This window comes from Apis laboriosa, unplaced genomic scaffold, assembly GCF_014066325.1.
Source record: "Apis laboriosa isolate Shangri-la unplaced genomic scaffold, ASM1406632v1 scaffold68_cov148, whole genome shotgun sequence".
Classification (NCBI taxonomy): domain Eukaryota; kingdom Metazoa; phylum Arthropoda; class Insecta; order Hymenoptera; family Apidae; genus Apis; species Apis laboriosa.
The window spans coordinates 1,711,657-1,729,445 of NW_025224135.1; the positions used below are offsets into that span (position 1 = coordinate 1,711,657).

At 27.1% G+C, this 17,789-nt stretch overlaps 4 protein-coding genes across 9 annotated transcripts in view; 3 read left to right on the top strand and 1 right to left on the bottom strand.

Moving 5' to 3' along the window:
- The first annotated feature begins 221 nt into the window (after positions 1 to 221).
- LOC122718695 (vacuolar protein sorting-associated protein 53 homolog) lies at positions 222 to 4,166 on the top strand. Its single transcript, XM_043943955.1, has 13 exons — positions 222 to 489; positions 670 to 1,070; positions 1,152 to 1,272; positions 1,344 to 1,480; positions 1,555 to 1,984; positions 2,068 to 2,414; positions 2,487 to 2,639; positions 2,719 to 2,844; positions 2,923 to 3,001; positions 3,082 to 3,230; positions 3,306 to 3,471; positions 3,600 to 3,746; positions 3,839 to 4,166. The coding sequence occupies exons 1-13, from the start codon at positions 403 to 405 to the stop codon at positions 3,998 to 4,000; spliced, it is 2,505 nt and encodes an 834-aa protein (XP_043799890.1). The 5' UTR covers positions 222 to 402; the 3' UTR covers positions 4,001 to 4,166.
- Positions 4,167 to 4,231: 65 nt separating this feature from the next.
- Positions 4,232 to 6,169, bottom strand: LOC122718697 (60S ribosomal protein L7a). Its single transcript, XM_043943958.1, has 6 exons — positions 6,046 to 6,169; positions 5,571 to 5,685; positions 5,333 to 5,482; positions 5,027 to 5,247; positions 4,696 to 4,818; positions 4,232 to 4,471 (listed from the first exon to the last, which is right to left on the bottom strand). Exons 1-6 carry the CDS (start codon positions 6,058 to 6,060, stop codon positions 4,289 to 4,291), a joined length of 807 nt encoding a protein of 268 aa, XP_043799893.1. The 5' UTR covers positions 6,061 to 6,169; the 3' UTR covers positions 4,232 to 4,288.
- Positions 6,170 to 6,713: 544 nt separating this feature from the next.
- On the top strand, positions 6,714 to 11,146 carry LOC122718696 (UDP-glucose 6-dehydrogenase). Of its 2 annotated transcripts, none has more exons than XM_043943957.1 (6): positions 6,714 to 6,993; positions 7,748 to 8,239; positions 9,266 to 9,463; positions 9,722 to 10,168; positions 10,251 to 10,406; positions 10,487 to 11,146. In XM_043943957.1, the coding sequence occupies exons 2-6, from the start codon at positions 7,778 to 7,780 to the stop codon at positions 10,661 to 10,663; spliced, it is 1,440 nt and encodes a 479-aa protein (XP_043799892.1). In that variant the 5' UTR covers positions 6,714 to 6,993; positions 7,748 to 7,777; the 3' UTR covers positions 10,664 to 11,146. The 2 variants fall into 2 exon arrangements, with proteins under 2 accessions (XP_043799892.1, XP_043799891.1); XM_043943956.1 differs by having other exon boundaries at positions 7,763 to 8,239.
- Positions 11,147 to 12,477: 1,331 nt separating this feature from the next.
- The window catches only part of LOC122718888 (TGF-beta receptor type-1), a 40,337-nt gene continuing 35,025 nt past the window's right edge, over positions 12,478 to 17,789 (top strand). For 3 of the 5 annotated variants that reach the window (XM_043944271.1, XM_043944267.1, XM_043944269.1), the window contains exon 1: positions 12,479 to 13,547. In XM_043944271.1, the coding sequence (XP_043800206.1) occupies positions 13,463 to 13,547 (85 nt within the window). In that variant the 5' untranslated portion in view covers positions 12,479 to 13,462. Of the gene's footprint in view, positions 13,548 to 17,789 lie in introns of all 5 variants that reach the window. The other 2 variants (XM_043944270.1, XM_043944268.1) reach the window with 1 other exon arrangement.

Consider the following 17,789-nt stretch of genomic DNA (forward strand, 5'->3'; position numbering starts at 1 on the left):
TTATTTTTTGTTTTATATTATAAGAAAAAAATATCATTTGTATTCTACTATTACTATTATTACTATTATTAATTATAATATATTAAATATAAATTATTATATTCATGCACAATATATCATTCATCTGCAATGATAGCTAATATTCATTAACATGCATATAAGATATATCAAATGAGTCATCATTGCTTATTTCTATGACAAAAATAATTAATGCGTTGCATCGCACAGTGAAAAAAATGTACCTAAATACGCAACAAGTGCAACATAAAAGTTCTTTTTCACATTGTAGGTTTGAAGTGTTCACGTAAACATTTTATATGTTTTCTTGTCATATGTTTACGCAAATACATTTAGAATGAAATATTTATTAGTTGTATAATTGAAATTAATATATAAACAAAAATGGAAGGGCATGAAGATGATGAATTAGAAGATTTAAATTCAACTATTTATACATTTCCACCAAATGTACAAAATGTCATTGAACAGGTTAGGTTCATAACAAACTGTCAAAATATTTATAATTGTCACTCATCATTAACAAGTAGTTGTTAATGTTTTTTTATTTTATTGAACATTATAATTCATTTTCTTTTGTTTTGTGTGTGAATAATTTTAGTAATTTCTCTTTGAATTAAATAAATAATTTTTATATCTTTTAATTCTTAGGTTTTACCTAGTACAGATCCATTGGACCAACCAAATTTTAATGTAGTAGATTATATAAATTCACTATTCCCAACGGAACAGTCTCTATCGAATATAGATGATGTAGTAAATAATATGGAATTAAAGATACGCAATATAGATAAAGAAATTCGTTCTGTAGTACGTGGACAAACAAATGTAGGTCAAGATGGAAGAGCAGCATTAGAAGATGCACAGAAAGTAATAAAACAATTATTTGTGCATATCAAAGATATTAAAGATAAAGCAGAACAGTCTGAAGAAGTTGTCAAAGAAATAACAAGGGATATTAAACAATTGGACTTTGCTAAAAGAAATCTCACTGCCTCAATAACAGCATTGAATCACTTACATATGCTTGTGGAAGGTGTAGATACTTTAAAGTAATGTATTATAATTTTTATTAACAAAAATATATTTAATCTAATTTAATATATTTATATATTATTTTAATTTTATTATAGAGTACTAACACAAAAGAAACAATATGGTGAAATTGTTTTACCATTACAAGCAGTGATGGAAGTGATGCAACATTTTAATAGTTATATGGATATACCTCAAGTAAAACAATTGTCTGATGAAGTATGTAATATTTAAATTTTTATAACAGTAAAATATGTTTTTTACTAATGTATCGTTTTGTTAATTTAAAGGTACGTCAAATACATGTTGAGTTGGCTCAACAAATTACAGCAGATTTTAAACAAGCATTTTCTGGTCAAAATCCAAAATATTTTAATCAACTTACAGAAGGTTGTTTAGTGTTGTCTGTTTTGGATCCTAAAGTCAAGTATGTTTATTAGAAATTTAATTATTTATGATATTTAAATAAATAAATGTAATAACTCATATTTTTTTTATAAGGAAAGATCTACTTACCTGGTTCGTAGGTATTCAATTACAAGAATATGCACATCTCTTTGATGAAAATCAAGATTTTGCATGGTTGGATAAAATAGATCGACGCTATGCATGGATAAAAAAACATTTACTTGATTTTGAATCAAAATTTGGTGCAATTTTTCCTCAAGATTGGGAAATATCAGAACGAATTGCTGTCCAATTTTGTCATGTTACAAGAGAAGATCTTACAAAATTAATGCATAAGAGACGTTCTGAAATAGATGTTAAACTATTACTTTATGCAATTCAAAGAACTACTAATTTTGAATCATTATTAGCGAAAAGATTTAGTGGTATTACTTTAGAAAATTTGGATGTAGGAAATAAAAAAAATACTACAGACATGACTGATAATAAAGTTCCAGGCAATCCATTTGAACAAAATGAACAAGTATAATTATATTGAGAATGTATATATATTATATAAAAATATTTTATATTTTAAATTATCTAAACTTTTATATTATAAAACAGGTACAAAATGAGAAACCAAAACCATCATCATTTTTAAATCTCATAGGAAGATGTTTTGAACCATATTTAAATATTTATATAGAAAGTCTAGATCGTAATCTGGCAGATCTAATGGATAAATTTGTATCAGATTCTAAAACACAACCACCTGGTGCTAAAGATTGTGATGGTATTGAGGGTCCTAGTAGTGTGTTATCCTCGTGTGCAGATCTGTTTGTATTTTATAAAAAATGTATGTTACAATGTACACAACTTAGTACAGGTTCAATTATGTTAAGTTTAGCGGAAACTTTTCAAAAATATTTACGTGAATATGCTCTTAAAATATTGCAAAATAATTTACCTAAGTAAGTAGAATACATACTTTTATGAGTCTACTAATTAAATTTATAATTTTTCACAATTAACATTTCTTACAGAATTGGGGGTAGTGCAGGAATTGCTACAAGTATGAGTAGTATACGTGATTTTCGAGATCTTTCAACATCAGGTTTTATACAGAATTTCCAAAGTTTTTTAAAGGAAGGTGAAAGTACTAGATTTAGTAAAGAAGAACAATCGCGTATATGCTGGTAAAGGTTTGCTAATTAGAAAACATCTTAATTAATATGATATTTAGAAGAAAATAAATTATATAAACTTATATTTCAGTATACTAACAACTGCTGAATATTGCTTAGAAACAACACAACAATTGGAAGAAAAACTACGAGAAAAAACAGATAAATGTTATGCAGAAAAAATTAATCTGTCTCAAGAACAAGATATTTTTCATAAGTATGTATTACAAAAATTTTTTTATAAATAATCGATATTTAAGTTTTTAATAATATTCGTAATTATTTTTGTTTATAGTGTTATATCAAATTGTATACAATTACTTGTTCAAGATTTAGAATCTGCATGTGAATCTGCATTAACTGCAATGACAAAGGTATTTATTCATTTATTTGTTATATTTAATGTTTTTAATTATTTCAAGTAATTTTATTCATTTGTATTCATAATTTTTAGGTTCAATGGGGTGCCATAGAAGTTGTTGGTGATCAAAGTAATTATGTTAATACTATTGTGGCACATCTTCGACAAACAATACCTACTATCAGAGATAGATTATCTTCATGTAGAAAATACTTTACTCAACTCTGTGTGAAATTTGCAAGGTAATAAAGTAAAATATGAATTTATTTCATTAAACATCATTATAAAAATTAATAAAAAAAAATTTTTTTTTGCAGTTCATTTATAATAAAATTAGTACAACAACTGTATAAGTGTAAACCATTAAATACCGTAGGTGCCGAACAATTGTTGCTAGATGTACACATGTTAAAAACTGCTCTCTTAGATCTCCCATCAACAGGTTATCAAGTTCAAAGAAAAGCACCTGCTACATATACTAAAGTAATTTTCTATAATTAATGAATTTGCTAATTAATTTTTATTCATGATATTTATTCATGATATTTTGAATTAATGATTTTCATTTAAAATTGTATATTAATGTATATATCTTTTATTATAAAAAACAGGTAGTAGTGAAAGGCATGGCAAGTGCTGAAATGATTCTTAAAATTGTAATGTCCCCAATAGAATCTCCAAAAGACTTTGTAAAGCAATGTAGAATACGTCTACCGGATTTACAAGCACCAGAATTTCAAAAGATATTGGATATGAAGGTATTTAATGTTTCTTTATGTTTCTATTATTAAAATTTATTTAAAATTAATTAAGATTATATCATTTATATTAAATTTCTAATAATTCGTAGGGTCTGAAAAAAACAGAACAAGTTTTACTATTAGAACAATTTAAACAACCTGAGAATACAGATGTTTCTCATGATATTAGGAGTCATATCATTCAAGATAGCCCAGAACATGAAGCCGGGCGAATAAAAAGATTGGAAAAGTTAATAAAAAAAAGAATATGAATACGTTTCATAGTAAAACTTATATTGTAATGTACATATTCAAAATTAAATATAATTGTATCTATATAAATATTAAAATTGCATAATTCTCTTTGTTTCAATAAAGTAAAATTGTTTTTATATAAAATTCATTAAGAATTTAATTTTTTATTATTTTGTATTAATAATTTTTATTCTCCAAATTTTATAAATTAAAAGGTCTTGTATCATATATATAAAACAACAAAAACCTTGGTTTTTTATTTTATTATTGTACATAGTAAATAGTATTCAATAAACAGGTAGATGTTAACCCTGTTTCTGTGCAAGTTCCTTTGCTTTAGCTTTTTCCAGCTTTGCTATTCTAGCAGCAGATTTACTGCCTAAGAGACCACCACCCCAATGACGTCGGATTTCATCATATCTATCATTGAAGTTTGTCTTAATAGCTTCAACAAGTTTTGCAAAGTTTGCTCTATCACCAGAATCCACCTGAAATAAAAAACAATGTATTACTAAAAGTAAATCAAATTTAAAATTTAATAGGACTACTAAAATTATATCAGTATCATATTGTTTAGTTATATCATTAATATTATCATTGGATTGGCTCTTTTTAAATTCATCATGTTTTAAATTAATTATATTTTGTATAGAAATAATTTAAAAAAATTATATAAAAATAATGTAAAAAAATAATATAAAAAAAATCTTACCTGTACTAAAGCTACAGCAGTGCAAGTTTTACGCCTAACAAGACGTCCCAATCGTGATTTACCTTTTATAATGCAATAAGGTACACCCATTTTACGACAAAGAGCTGGCAAAAATAAAACAATCTGAAATGAAAAATAATGTATCAATGAATAAGAACAATGCAATGATTCATATTTTACGAATAGAACCATTTTACTCAGAAAAATATTTCATCTTTTAAATAAAATTTATATTAAATTTATTTTCAGGTGAAGAAATTCAAGCATCATTGTAACAATAAAATATTGAATTTGTAAAATTCTTTCTTTTTGAGAAAGAAAAAATATGTACCTCGATTGGATCAACATCATGAGCAATTACTACAAGTTGTGCTTTCTTTTGTTCAACAAGTGTAGTTACTGTATTTGTTCCACTACGTAATACATTAGGTTTTTTTGTTGGTGTATCTTCTTTTTTTGCAACTTTTTGTTCAGCTCTAGCTTTTAGTCTCATTTTTTTCATAGCAGCAGATTCTGGTCTGTACTTTTCTAACATTTTAAATAATTGTGTTGCTATAACATGAAATAGATGAATTTAAATTGTCAGGTTTTCCCAAATTTTTTGTTTATTTACATAACAAATATAAGATAAATATACCTGTTTGTTTATCTAATGTTTGTGTGAATTGATTGATTGGAGGTGGGACTTTTAACCTTTTCTGTAATACTGCCCTTTGCCTTTGAATACGAATGTATTTGGGCCATTTCACAAAGCGACTAAGATCACGTGCAGGTTGAATATCCTGTCCTAAGTAATAAATTATTATGAATAATATAAATTAACACTATATAATAAATAAATTATATATTTAGATTATCTATTTTTTTTTACTTACCAATACCGAAATTACGAGTACGTTTCTCAAATAAAGGATTGGTTTGTTTTTTGGGTTCAACCTTCTTAACAGCAAGTGGTGCAGCTGCCACTTTCTTTCCAACCTTCTTCTTCGGCTAAAATTATTACAAAAATATATATATTAATATTTTTCATTTACTAAATATTATTATACATTTATTATCTTCATAAACACAAAGTAACACAATACAAAACATTATATTTAATTTTACTACGACAATATATATTAACAAAATAATGTATTCTATAAAATTCATATATTCTATATCAATAAATAATCGTATTAAATAATAAAGTAAATAAATATAGCTAATACAATAAAACGTATAAAAGAGAAACATATTTATAATAATATTGCATATCCAAGACATGCTGAATTCTAACCATCAAAATTCAGAATAATAAATCATTATCATTGGAAATATTATTTTTATTTAGCAATTTATTAAATTTACCTTTTTCTGAACCATCGTTTTAATAAAAAATTTAACGGATCCTTTATATCACAAAGGATATAAAAGTTTGTACTTCGCTTAGCACAACGCAAAGTACGACCGCCAAGAACGTAAAGAAAGAATCATATAGCAGCGCCATCATCAGCGCCACCACAATGCTGTTTGACAAATAATATCTTGATATATTAATTTATATAGAGAGGAAACATAATGATTATTTCTGAATTTTCTAAGTATATCTTAATATTTATTTCTAAAATAATTAAAATATTATTTTAAATAACTTACAAATATTTTTTTAAAAAGAAATTCACTTTATGTTTTTAGAATTTGCATTACAATTTAAAATATCATATATTATATAAATCATTATTTTTTTATTTATCAAACAGAAAATATAATTTAATTATAAAATTATTAAATTAATTAGAAATACATTAATATTGTCAATAAATAGATACAATGTATTGATTTTATGTTATATATTATTATTAACATAACATAAATTTTATGTAAAAAAAGAAAGTTGCATTTTATTTAAAGTAAAAATGTTTTGCTTATCTCAATAGTTTTATGAATTTGAAAGATGCAGTAGAAAGTTGAAAACGTCGAAACACGCATGCGTGAATTCATTAGCAACGAGAATGTAACGACAGAGACCGCGCGTGCGACCTATGCGTCTCCAGTTGAGAGTATTTTCTGTAAAGAACGCGTAGCGGCTATGTCAGTGTTCCTAATGTGTCGACGATTCGTTTATAAAACATATCTGTCATGAACGTTGATATTTGGAATCTAAAAAACATTTGTTTATTAATGTGTTCGTGACAGTACGTGAATTGAATGAATAGTGATTTTCGACTTATCGTAATATTTTCTTCCGTCCTACTGTCGATTCTGAGAAGCCGCTCGTTTTCTATTTCGACATAAATTTAGAAGCAGTAGCTACAGGTAATAATAATAATAAATTAAATAAAATTACTTTATATTATTTTAAATCTTGTTGCTAGCTGAATTCATTTATTCTGTCGTTTTAAAGCTAATAAATCATTAGTACTTCGAATGTTGAAATCATAATGTAGCATTTCGTTAATGGTTACTGACAAAAATGTGATAAATATATTCTTTCTTGATCTTTTGCTTTTTATTTATTTTAAATTTACATTAATTACAAATTGTAATAATAGAATCATTAGAAAATATTTCTTATTGGAATTAGTAATTATATGAATATAATGATTTACAATATAATATAGTAATAATTAAAAAATTAATGAATTAAATGTTTAAAATAATTTTATTTAATGTATTATTATGTAATTTTTGAGAGCTTTATAATTTAATTAAATTCATATATCAGTAAAATAGTAATAAAATGTTCTATATTTATTTGTACATTTATTTCTTTATATAATCTTTCGTGTTACATTTTTAATACAATTAAATACAAAAAAGCAATGTAAAATGAAAAAAAATATTTTTTTAATTAATTTTGATTTATTCAATTAGATTAACTATCAATATGATTCTCAATTTAGAAGATCTACACGTCAGATATCTGTGAAATTATTTGCAAGTTTTATTATATCTTATTACTTACGTTACAATTTTCGGTATTAGATAATGATTTTCTCGAAAATATATATCAAATAATCTTGTTATCATTTTTCAAAAAATTTTTCTTCAAAAAGATAACGATCAATAGTTACGTGATTGATAGGTACCAATAGCAAATATGACTATCAAAAAAATTTGCGGTATCGGTGCTGGATATGTGGGTGGACCAACGTGTAGTGTGATTGCTTTGAAATGCCCAGAAATTCAAGTAACCGTGGTGGACAAGAGCAAAGAGAGAATTGCTCAATGGAATTCAGAGAAATTGCCGATATACGAACCAGGTCTTGATGAAGTGGTGCGCAAATGTCGTGGCAAGAATTTGTTCTTTTCCACGGATATAGAAACTGCGATCCAGGAAGCAGATCTAATCTTCATTTCAGTAAATACCCCAACGAAAACGTTCGGCAATGGAAAAGGAAGAGCAGCTGATTTGAAGTACGTCGAGAGCGCGGCTAGAATGATCGCGGAGATTGCAACCGGGAATAAAATCGTTGTAGAAAAAAGCACGGTTCCAGTAAGAGCTGCAGAAAGTATAATGAATATTTTACGTGCCAATCATAAACCAGGAGTATCATGTCAGGTAAATGTACCACTATGAAAAATTTGATTATTTCAATCATATTCAACGAAATTACAATTGATCGATTTTGTATATCGATCGAATGTCGATTATCGGAAGTAAACGATTATACGCAACGAAGATTGCATGAAATCGAAATGCAATTTCAAGTTCTGAAATATTGATCACTTTGTCGAAGCGTAAATTTGTTTCTTTGGAATTTCTTTTTTTTTTTTTTTTTTTTTCATTGCTCTCTGTAGAGAAGATTTAATGGTCTTGTGAGAGTAATGACTCGAATGCCACGTGGCTGACTTCTGATATGCTGTTGTGTGTTCTAGAAGTAAAGATTGAGTAGATAGATAGTATAATGGACTCAATATCGTCGTGAAATAAGAGCAAAGAAAATTTACAGTTTCTCCTTGCTCGTAATAGAGTATTATACACGGTACCCTTTGCAGCTATTTTTAGACGCATACCAGATGCATCTTTTCCGCATGTTGATTAATATTTTTTTTTTGTAGATTAGACTTTCTATTTGTAGATTATGCTAATATAATTTAATCTCTTTTTTTTTTTAAATATTAAATTATAATTAAAAATAAATAAATAATTTTCAAAGAGAATAATTCTTAAATATATCATTCCATAATTATTTTTATACATAGATTTCAAATGCAAAAATTCGATATATATGATATTTACGATAATTATATTATATTTACGATAATTTTTAACATATAAATAACCATTTAGTTTTTTTCAGCGCTAGAAAGATTCGATGCGATATTATTTGTATTTCTTGTATTTATTATTAACACATTATTAATGTATTATTGGAAATTGATATTATGTGATTCAATAAACGGTTAAGTTTATGTCTGCTAATACGAGACATCTTAATTGTTACTCACTCATCATATATCATCATATATGACCTTTCTTTCTTTCACAACTAACCAACCTTTTCATTATTTATTGCGCGTTCTTTGACATCATCGATGCAATTGTGTAAAGCGATAGTAACAGGAAAGTTTATATTTTTTTCAGATCTTATCAAATCCAGAATTCCTAGCGGAGGGAACCGCCATTGAGGATCTGGTAAATGCAGATCGCGTTTTAATCGGAGGTGAAGATTCACCGGAAGGACAGGCGGCTATCGAGGAATTGTGCAAGGTTTATGAGCATTGGATTCCAAGAAAGAATATTTTAACGACAAACACTTGGAGCTCGGAATTATCAAAACTGGTAAAAAAGAATATTTTATTATAGCTATAACAAATATTACAGATATTTTATATTGGCGATCAGATATCATATCAACTTGTTTACAAAAGTTTAACGTATGATTGTAAAATTTGTTTGCCAAATAACGTCACGTATTTTTCAACGTCAAAATGTACGTATATAAGTCTTTAATTTATATAGGTTTATCTCTTAAATTAATATTTATCGAATACGGACGGAATCGAATTGCGCAATTATTTGAAATTAATTGTTTTTTAGGCCGCCAATGCTTTCTTGGCACAACGTATATCGAGCATAAATTCCCTGTCGGCCGTGTGTGAGGCGACCGGCGCGGATGTGTCCGAGGTTGCACGGGCAGTTGGCCTTGACTCTCGAATAGGGTCGAAGTTTCTTCACGCATCCGTCGGATTCGGCGGTTCGTGCTTTCAAAAAGATATTCTTAATCTGGTGTACATTTGTGAATGTCTAAATCTACCAGAAGTTGCCGCTTATTGGCAACAAGTGATAGACATGAACGAATATCAAAAATCCAGATTCTCAGCGAAAGTAATCGAGTCTTTGTTCAATACCGTCACGGACAAGAGGATCTCAATGCTCGGTTTTGCCTTCAAGAAAAATACCGGTGATACGCGTGAATCACCGGCCATTCACGTTGCTAAGACCCTGCTGGACGAGGGCGCTATGCTTCACATATATGATCCCAAGGTGAAACCTTCTCAATATAAATTCGAAATGTTTGATACATCATTGGGTTATTTTTTTTATCTTTTTTCTTCTTTTACTTAAGGTCGAAGAAAGTCAAATTATCGAGGATTTGACGCATCCAAGCGTAACAAGTGACCCAGAATACGTAAAAAGTAGAATTAGTATTTACAAAGATGCTTATAGCGCTACAAAAGGTACACACGCTATTGTCTTATGTACCGAGTGGGACGAGTTTGTGGTTAGTAACAATGTATTACTTGCATAAAGTTTTAAGAGTAATTTTAAGCTTATTAATTATTTTGATTTTTTTTTATTCAGGAGTTAGATTATAAACGAATTTACATTAACATGATGAAACCTGCATACATTTTTGATGGAAGAAAAATTTTAGATCATGATAAATTACAAAAAATCGGTTTCATCGTACAGACTATTGGTAAGAGAATTACAAGAACGGTGCTTTCAAGAGCATGGGGAAGCCAAACTCAGATATAATAATGTTTACGTAGGTTATCATAAAAAAAAAAAAAAAAAAAACGAAAAATGTTTAATTTCATATATGTTTTTAAAATCTTGTGAATGATATAAATTAGATTCTAAAATTTATGAACTTTTATTCGTGATAAGTTTGAAGTTTAGCTTAAAGCATTCTTTTTTATTTTAAGGACATTGTAAAATAATAAATTAATTTTCAATTTTTTCAAATTTGCGAAAATATAGGTTTACAAGATTTTAAAAGATTAAATTTTTTTTAACAAAATTTAAACTTAAAATTAAAAATCGGAAACAAATACGCTGTTTTTTGAAAACACGTATCGTACGTGATACGTGTGATATTGCTTGTCATGACTTTTGTAATAATCAATAATGTCAGTTGAATCAAATATTTATATATATTTCTTACATAATTTGATATGTAAGTTAATATTATATATTAAGTATATAATAATTATCGCATTAATTGACGATACGTAATTAGTATTATTTTTATCAGTTTTTATTAATGCTGCAAATATTATTGTGAATTTATCGATTATGGGCATTTATGGGATATATAGTAAATAATACTATTTTAAAAAAATGAAATAGATTTCGAATATTTTTTCGGTTTTTTGTGCAATATATATTGCGTATGAAAAAATATTGCAAATATGAACTCTTTGATACATTATTGTGATATGTTATATTTTTAATTCAAAAATAGAGGTTGAAACAATATCCGATTATGGATAATTTTGATTCCTCGTTTTCAACCCCTACTTTAAAAGCATATTTTTAATTATGTTTAACATTATTATAATTTTATCTTTTTGTATTTCCATATTCCTTTATTGCATTTTTGGAAAACTTTTCCTATAGTTTCACGATTTTAAATGTATATTATGTATTTTCTTTATATGATATTTAGAAGTATTTATAAGTGATGCAAATGATATAAATGATTCATTCTAAATGATACTATTATTTTTAAAAATGCAATGAAGTTATAAAAATTGTTTTTTTGCTTTGTTATAAAAATTATAATTATATTGTAATGTTATAATATTAAATAAGTTTTTTATAATAACATTAGAAAGGAAAGGAAAAAAATAAGCAATAATATCAATGTTATATTTAGTATATTACATTATATACTAAATATATATATATTTGATATATGATATCAAAATGTTCTGTATAATAATGCCATTTACAAAAAAAAAAAAATTAGGAAATTAGCAAATTAAAATATTCAAAATAATTTTACAAGAACTATTTTCATTGTATGTAATTATAAGAAACTGATATAAGCAAATAATTTAGTATTCATTTATTCCAAATAACAATACCTTTACTTTTATAATTATATATATAAAATTATAAATAAATTTCATAGAAAATTTTTTAATTTGATATTGTTCGTTTATATTTATATATATAGTATATTCCTTTGATATTCCTAAAGTAAAATATTTTATTATTTTTAGTTAAATATTTCGGTGTTTTATATCTATAAATGAATGAAAAAAGTTATTTGATTTTGAAGTTTCTTTTACATAGTAATTGTTATTAATATTATAATATTTTTAATTTTTGTATAAAATAATTTTAAATAAAATATTAAAATAAATTTCAAATTATTATGTCTGTAAAACGTTTAAAAATATAACTACAATAAGAATATTTTTAAATTTATGATATTATTTTCTGTAAGTTAGTAATTTAATAATTATAAAATTAAATTATGATTTAAATATATATAAAATTCAAATAGTTCAGTATAAAAAGCATACATTAAAACTTACAAATTAAAAAAAATTTCAAAATTCATAGTATCGATACTGATACTTACAGCCCTGCCACAGAAGAACGATGGCGCCGCTGAACGAACTACCGGTTGCAGGAACAGAGGCAGCAGCAGCGGTGGTGACGGCAGTAGCGGCAGCAGTAGCAACAGCACGAGTCGCTCTGCGTTTGCCGTGAAAATTCGCGAGTGGTCCGCGTGACAGTACTCTGGAGGTTACGTTAACAAGCTGAACGATGATGTCAAAGAGTTGGTGCCGCGTGATTCGCGCGAGATCGAACCATTCATCGAATTGTCAGTGAATCATTTTGTTCGCTGTTGCTTTTTTCCTTGTCGTGCGAAACCTCTCTTTCTGTTGGCCAAGAGGGATAATAGGCCGGGCCTATCAGCACAGTAGGAAAATGGCGGCTTGCCTTGCGCGGCGTAGACGACGAGGGGCAACAAGGCTCTTGGTGTAAAGTAACCGAACGTAAAAAAAAAATAACCTTTCGTTTCCGTCGATTGTTCGTGGTGTAAATTGTGTAGTTTGTGTTCAATCATTGACGTGCTAAACGTGAAAACGACAAATAACAAAAAGAGAGAGGGAGATAAAAAAGAGAAAAAGGAGGGACCTCGTTAGCGCGAATACCACGAGTTACGAGATGAGAGCGGGACGCGAGGAGGAACGAAGGAAAAACAACACGAGAAGCGAGTAACGAAGAACCACTGTGCGTTCCGTTTGTGCACGCGTGTATGCTCGCATGAGAGCGAGCGGCGATCAACGGTGACAAGTGTTCCGTCGACGGGGAACTTCGCCTTAGCCCCACGTCGACAAGAAGATGATATTCCGGGCATTGAGACACCGCCGTGGCTACGTCGATCGCGATCCTCGTGCCGCCGTTTACTGTCGTCGCCATTGAGCTACGGCCACTTTCGCGAAAATTATTTTTTTCGCGAGAGAACAGTGAGGCCGTGGACAACGGGACGACAACGACGACCACGACGATCACGAGACGAAAAGTTGGAGGAAGATGAGAGGCGCGTGCGACGGCGGCATAGCGAGTTTTCTCGCTCTGGCGCTCCTCTGTTTATTCCACACGTCATGCCTTGTAGACGGTATGTAATGCTTCTATTGCCCGTCAATTTCTCTCTCGCTCGTTCATTCTCTTATTACTTCTCTCTTATATTCTCTATCCCTTTCTATCTTCTTTTCGCGAGTTGATTTTCCTTCCCATCCATATCCGTCCACCTGCCTGTCATTCTTTCTGCCCTCTGATTGTTGTTCCCGCTCTTTCTCTCTTTCTTTTACTTTCCGCGTAACGTTGCGTAAGCAACGCGGTACTGTACACTTATACAGAAGGGCCGATTAATCTTATTGTACGAGGTTCGTCGAGTATGCGGAAGGATATACGTTTAATCGGCGCAAACTGTATAGGTTCTCTCTGGTTCGCAAACAATTGATACAATGATTTCTTTTTTCAGCATTATTGCTTGCATGTATGTTAGTCTTCCTTTTCTTTCACATATTCTTAACATATACTTGTCGATTAGTTCTTATATTTAGTTTAATGTTTTGATGTTACTAAACATTATAATCATTATAAATTTTAGATTTTATAATTATAAAAAACATAGGTGTTTTAGTAAAATTTAGATTGATTTTTTGAAATTAAAATTAAATTGACAGAAAAGAATTGAAGATTAATATTTAAACCAGAATTAAAATTAATAAATAGATCAGAATCTTTAATCGTTGTTTCTATTGTTTTTATTATTTATAAGCTTCTATAGTTTCTATAGCATTATAAGTTTCTATAGCATCACTTAATTATTATAATTGTTGATTAATGATCTGATTAATGAATACACAAGTATTTATTGAATCGATAATTGTTATATCTTTGCGTAAATAAATCGCTCGAAATAATTAGAGGATTTATACGATTGATTTTATTGGTCACATTGAAAACAAACATATCTAATGTCGCAACGTTTAAGTGACAATTATACATAAACGTGATTTGTCTTTTGTCACGTGGTTTGTGATAGTAATTTGTGATAATAATTATTATACTAAATAATTTCATAAAAGGAAACGCGGTATTTATAAAGTTTATAACGAATATTGATATTTGAAGATCGATTTATTTTTATGTAAATTTTTTAATTATGAAATGGTTGATAATGTACGCATATAATTTTTTTACATTACTGTTAAGGATTTAATTACTCTTTGCAAAGAAATTGCTTTCTTTGTAATTATTCAATAATATGAACGATTCATCGTTCTTAGCACATTTTTATTATTTCACAATAGAATCTTGCAATTATTTTACATGCATCGTGAAGTTCGAATTCATTAAATAATAGAAAATCATATTTAATGTCATAAATTTATTTGATATATAAATTAGTTTCTAAATAGTGCTTTAAGTATATTTCCAATGAATACAATATTATTTTCGTTTAAATAACACGGATACCTTAATTATTGTGATTCCTTAATTATTTTGATTATCATTTCTATTCAGTATGTTATGTGATTTTGCACATTATTTCACATTTATTATTATTATTATATACTAGCATAATCAGTTAACAAGTACTTTTCCTTATTAAAAGCATTTAATCACTTAACTGAGCATTATTGAATAATACATTATTTTCTTATTTTCTTAGGTAAGTAAAACAATTGAGTATGATTATAACTCAATTATAGAAATAAAATTATTATTAAAAAATAAATAAAATATAATTAAATATTAAAAAATAAATTTATATTTATTGATTTATTTATATCGATAAGATTCTTTAATAATATTTAATGATCAAAATATACGATAATTTTGTTACAGAAAATGTTAAAAGATATTTTACCATATTAATTTAATATAACTAATTGATATTGTATTAGATATATTGCCAATATAATCATTATAGTCATTTTTTCAAAAAAATAAATTTAAATTATATATTAATAATTTTCCGAGTGTTTTTAGTTATTATTAAGAAGTATTTAAATAATAATTAAAGTCAAGTTAAAAGAAAAAATCTATTAGGACAAACGAATATCAAATAAATGGATATTCAGAAAAGTCAGAAAAAGTCAGAATTCATGTTATCTCGCAAATCTTCCGTATTTCAATTCATAACCGACCGCCATAATTATTTTTACCGCATAGTTATTTTCATAACTACGAAGCTGTCGATAAGCCGGTATCTTGCGATTTTGAAATCCAATCGTCTTCGCAAGACGATACGTAATCTTTCGCGTAAATGGATGGCACGCATGTGTATGCAAATGATTGATTTCTCAACCATCGAACCACCTCGGGCTACCAGCCTGTTTCTGCCATCAAGTTATTATTATAAACACATTTTTAGCCGCACTGTGGTCTCTTATCTCACCGCTTCGTCGATGCTTAATTAAGATACTTTACGATCAATTTCATTCTATTTTTTTCTTTTCTTTTTTCTTTTTTTTTTTCTTTTCCTCTTTCAATATCCTGTTGACCTTCTTCAGATACGATTTTCTTTTCTGGAAAAATTATTGGAATATTTGTGATTTTATATCGAGAATTATTTTTTAAGAATATTTTTAAATTAGAGAATAATTTTAATCGTTTTCGATATGTTCATATAATTCTTCTTGGTTTCTCAATATTATTTCCGAAATGAAATTGTGCGATTATTTTGTATGATTTGAAAGATTTGATTGATTTTTCTTTAAATTTGAAATTATTAATTTTCGAATATTTTTTTATTTTATCAAAAATATTCTGAATTTTTAATATAGCATTTCTAATATAATTATTTTTTAAATTAGAAAGTATTCAAATATTTAAATTTTTTTAATTTAACATTAATGTTTTGTAATTAATTCTAATTTAATTAATTGTTCTGATTGGCATATTAAAATTCTAACAATTTTAAATTTTACATTCACTCGAACATTTTATATATGATTTCTGGAATTCCAATAATTTATTTTGTATATTTTAAAAGATTTTTTTTTTATTCGAATTTTTGAATATTTTATTTTTTTTTTTAATTTGAATATTCTAATTTGTTAATATCTTGTAAATTAATTTTAATTCAACTAATTGTTCTGGTTATAACATATTACAATTTTATAATCATTTTGCACAATTTTAAATTTTATTCCAATATTTCGTAGAAATCGTCGGAATATGAGAGATACGAGAACGAAGACAGCACAATAAACATAACTCGATATCATTTTATCACGGCGCTTGAATACCGTTTTAAATTTCGCGCCACATTTATTGCAGCCTCGCACTTCGATATTATTGGTTTAAAACTCTTATCGCCTAGGCAATTCTTCTTGTGATAAGCGATAACTCTTGTCTTTTTGTAAATTTTTTTAACATCTTGATATACAATTAAATCTTTTTAAAATTATTTATAGTAAAATTATAATAAAACTATGGAAATAGAAGGAAATAAAAATTTATTAAAATATTAATTTAAAAATAAATAAACAAATAAATTACTCAGAAATAAATGTTTTAAATCGTAAAATATATTTCCAATTATCTCGAGATTGAAAACATTTGTTAATTATCTTTATCTCTTGCTGATTCAAACTCATCGAACTTATCTTAAACGATTACAAGATCAAGAAACTTCGTCAACATTGATCTGAAACCTATAAAGTACGCTATCCAACTATCTCTCGAGAGATTGAAGGGCCTTGATAATCCGAACAAGTTCATTGAATCATCATGAGGTCAAGAGATTTGGTCAACCATGATCCTTGAACTATTTCGAGGTTAAAAGACATCGATGATTCTCCACTTCTGATCGAATTTTAAATTTCAAAAAAAAGTTAAGAACACAAACAGGAATTAGATATCCTTTGAGGCTAGATATTTCTAGTTATTTATTTTTCAGAGTTTGCTGTCCTTGAGAACTATATATCCTTTCACACATTCCAACGATATAACTTAATAATAATACAGAAGAATACTATATATATGAACATGGAATTACTCTTAGAAATTAAATCCAAGATTACATAATTCATATAGAAAAAAGTTATTAAGTCTCGTTTCCAAGATTATTTAATATACATTAAAAAATATAATTAAATTTTTTTTCGATATGTCATTTCTTATTTTCTTTTCACAAATCTACAAAATTTTTGACAAATTATAATAACTGTAAAAAGTTTATGGCAAACACGAGATGCATTCGAAAATACTTTAGAGGTTAGGTTCAAGATTATACACTATATATAGAAAAATATCAAGTTTCGTTTCCACATATCATTTGCTATTCTCTTTTCTTAAAAAACTATAAAGTTTTTGATAATGTTTATTTTTATGACCACAAATG

What these genes read in the sequence shown, in the direction of transcription:
- LOC122718695 (XM_043943955.1), top strand. Translation starts at nt 403, where the DNA reads ATGGAAGGGCATGAAGATGATGAATTAGAAGATTTAAATTCAACTATT. An exon ending in GAAGGTGTAGATACTTTAAA is followed by an intron (nt 1,071 to 1,151) that starts GTAATGTATTAT and finishes ATTTTATTATAG; the next exon opens with AGTACTAACACAAAAGAAAC. An exon ending in TTGCAAAATAATTTACCTAA is followed by an intron (nt 2,415 to 2,486) that starts GTAAGTAGAATA and finishes CATTTCTTACAG; the next exon opens with AATTGGGGGTAGTGCAGGAA.
- LOC122718697 (XM_043943958.1), bottom strand. An exon ending in TACTCGTAATTTCGGTATTG is followed by an intron (nt 5,483 to 5,570) that starts GTAAGTAAAAAA and finishes TTTATTACTTAG; the next exon opens with GACAGGATATTCAACCTGCA. An exon ending in ATGATGTTGATCCAATCGAG is followed by an intron (nt 4,819 to 5,026) that starts GTACATATTTTT and finishes TTTTCATTTCAG; the next exon opens with ATTGTTTTATTTTTGCCAGC.
- LOC122718696 (XM_043943957.1), top strand. Translation starts at nt 7,778, where the DNA reads ATGACTATCAAAAAAATTTGCGGTATCGGTGCTGGATATGTGGGTGGA. An exon ending in AACCAGGAGTATCATGTCAG is followed by an intron (nt 8,240 to 9,265) that starts GTAAATGTACCA and finishes TATTTTTTTCAG; the next exon opens with ATCTTATCAAATCCAGAATT. An exon ending in GCTCGGAATTATCAAAACTG is followed by an intron (nt 9,464 to 9,721) that starts GTAAAAAAGAAT and finishes ATTGTTTTTTAG; the next exon opens with GCCGCCAATGCTTTCTTGGC.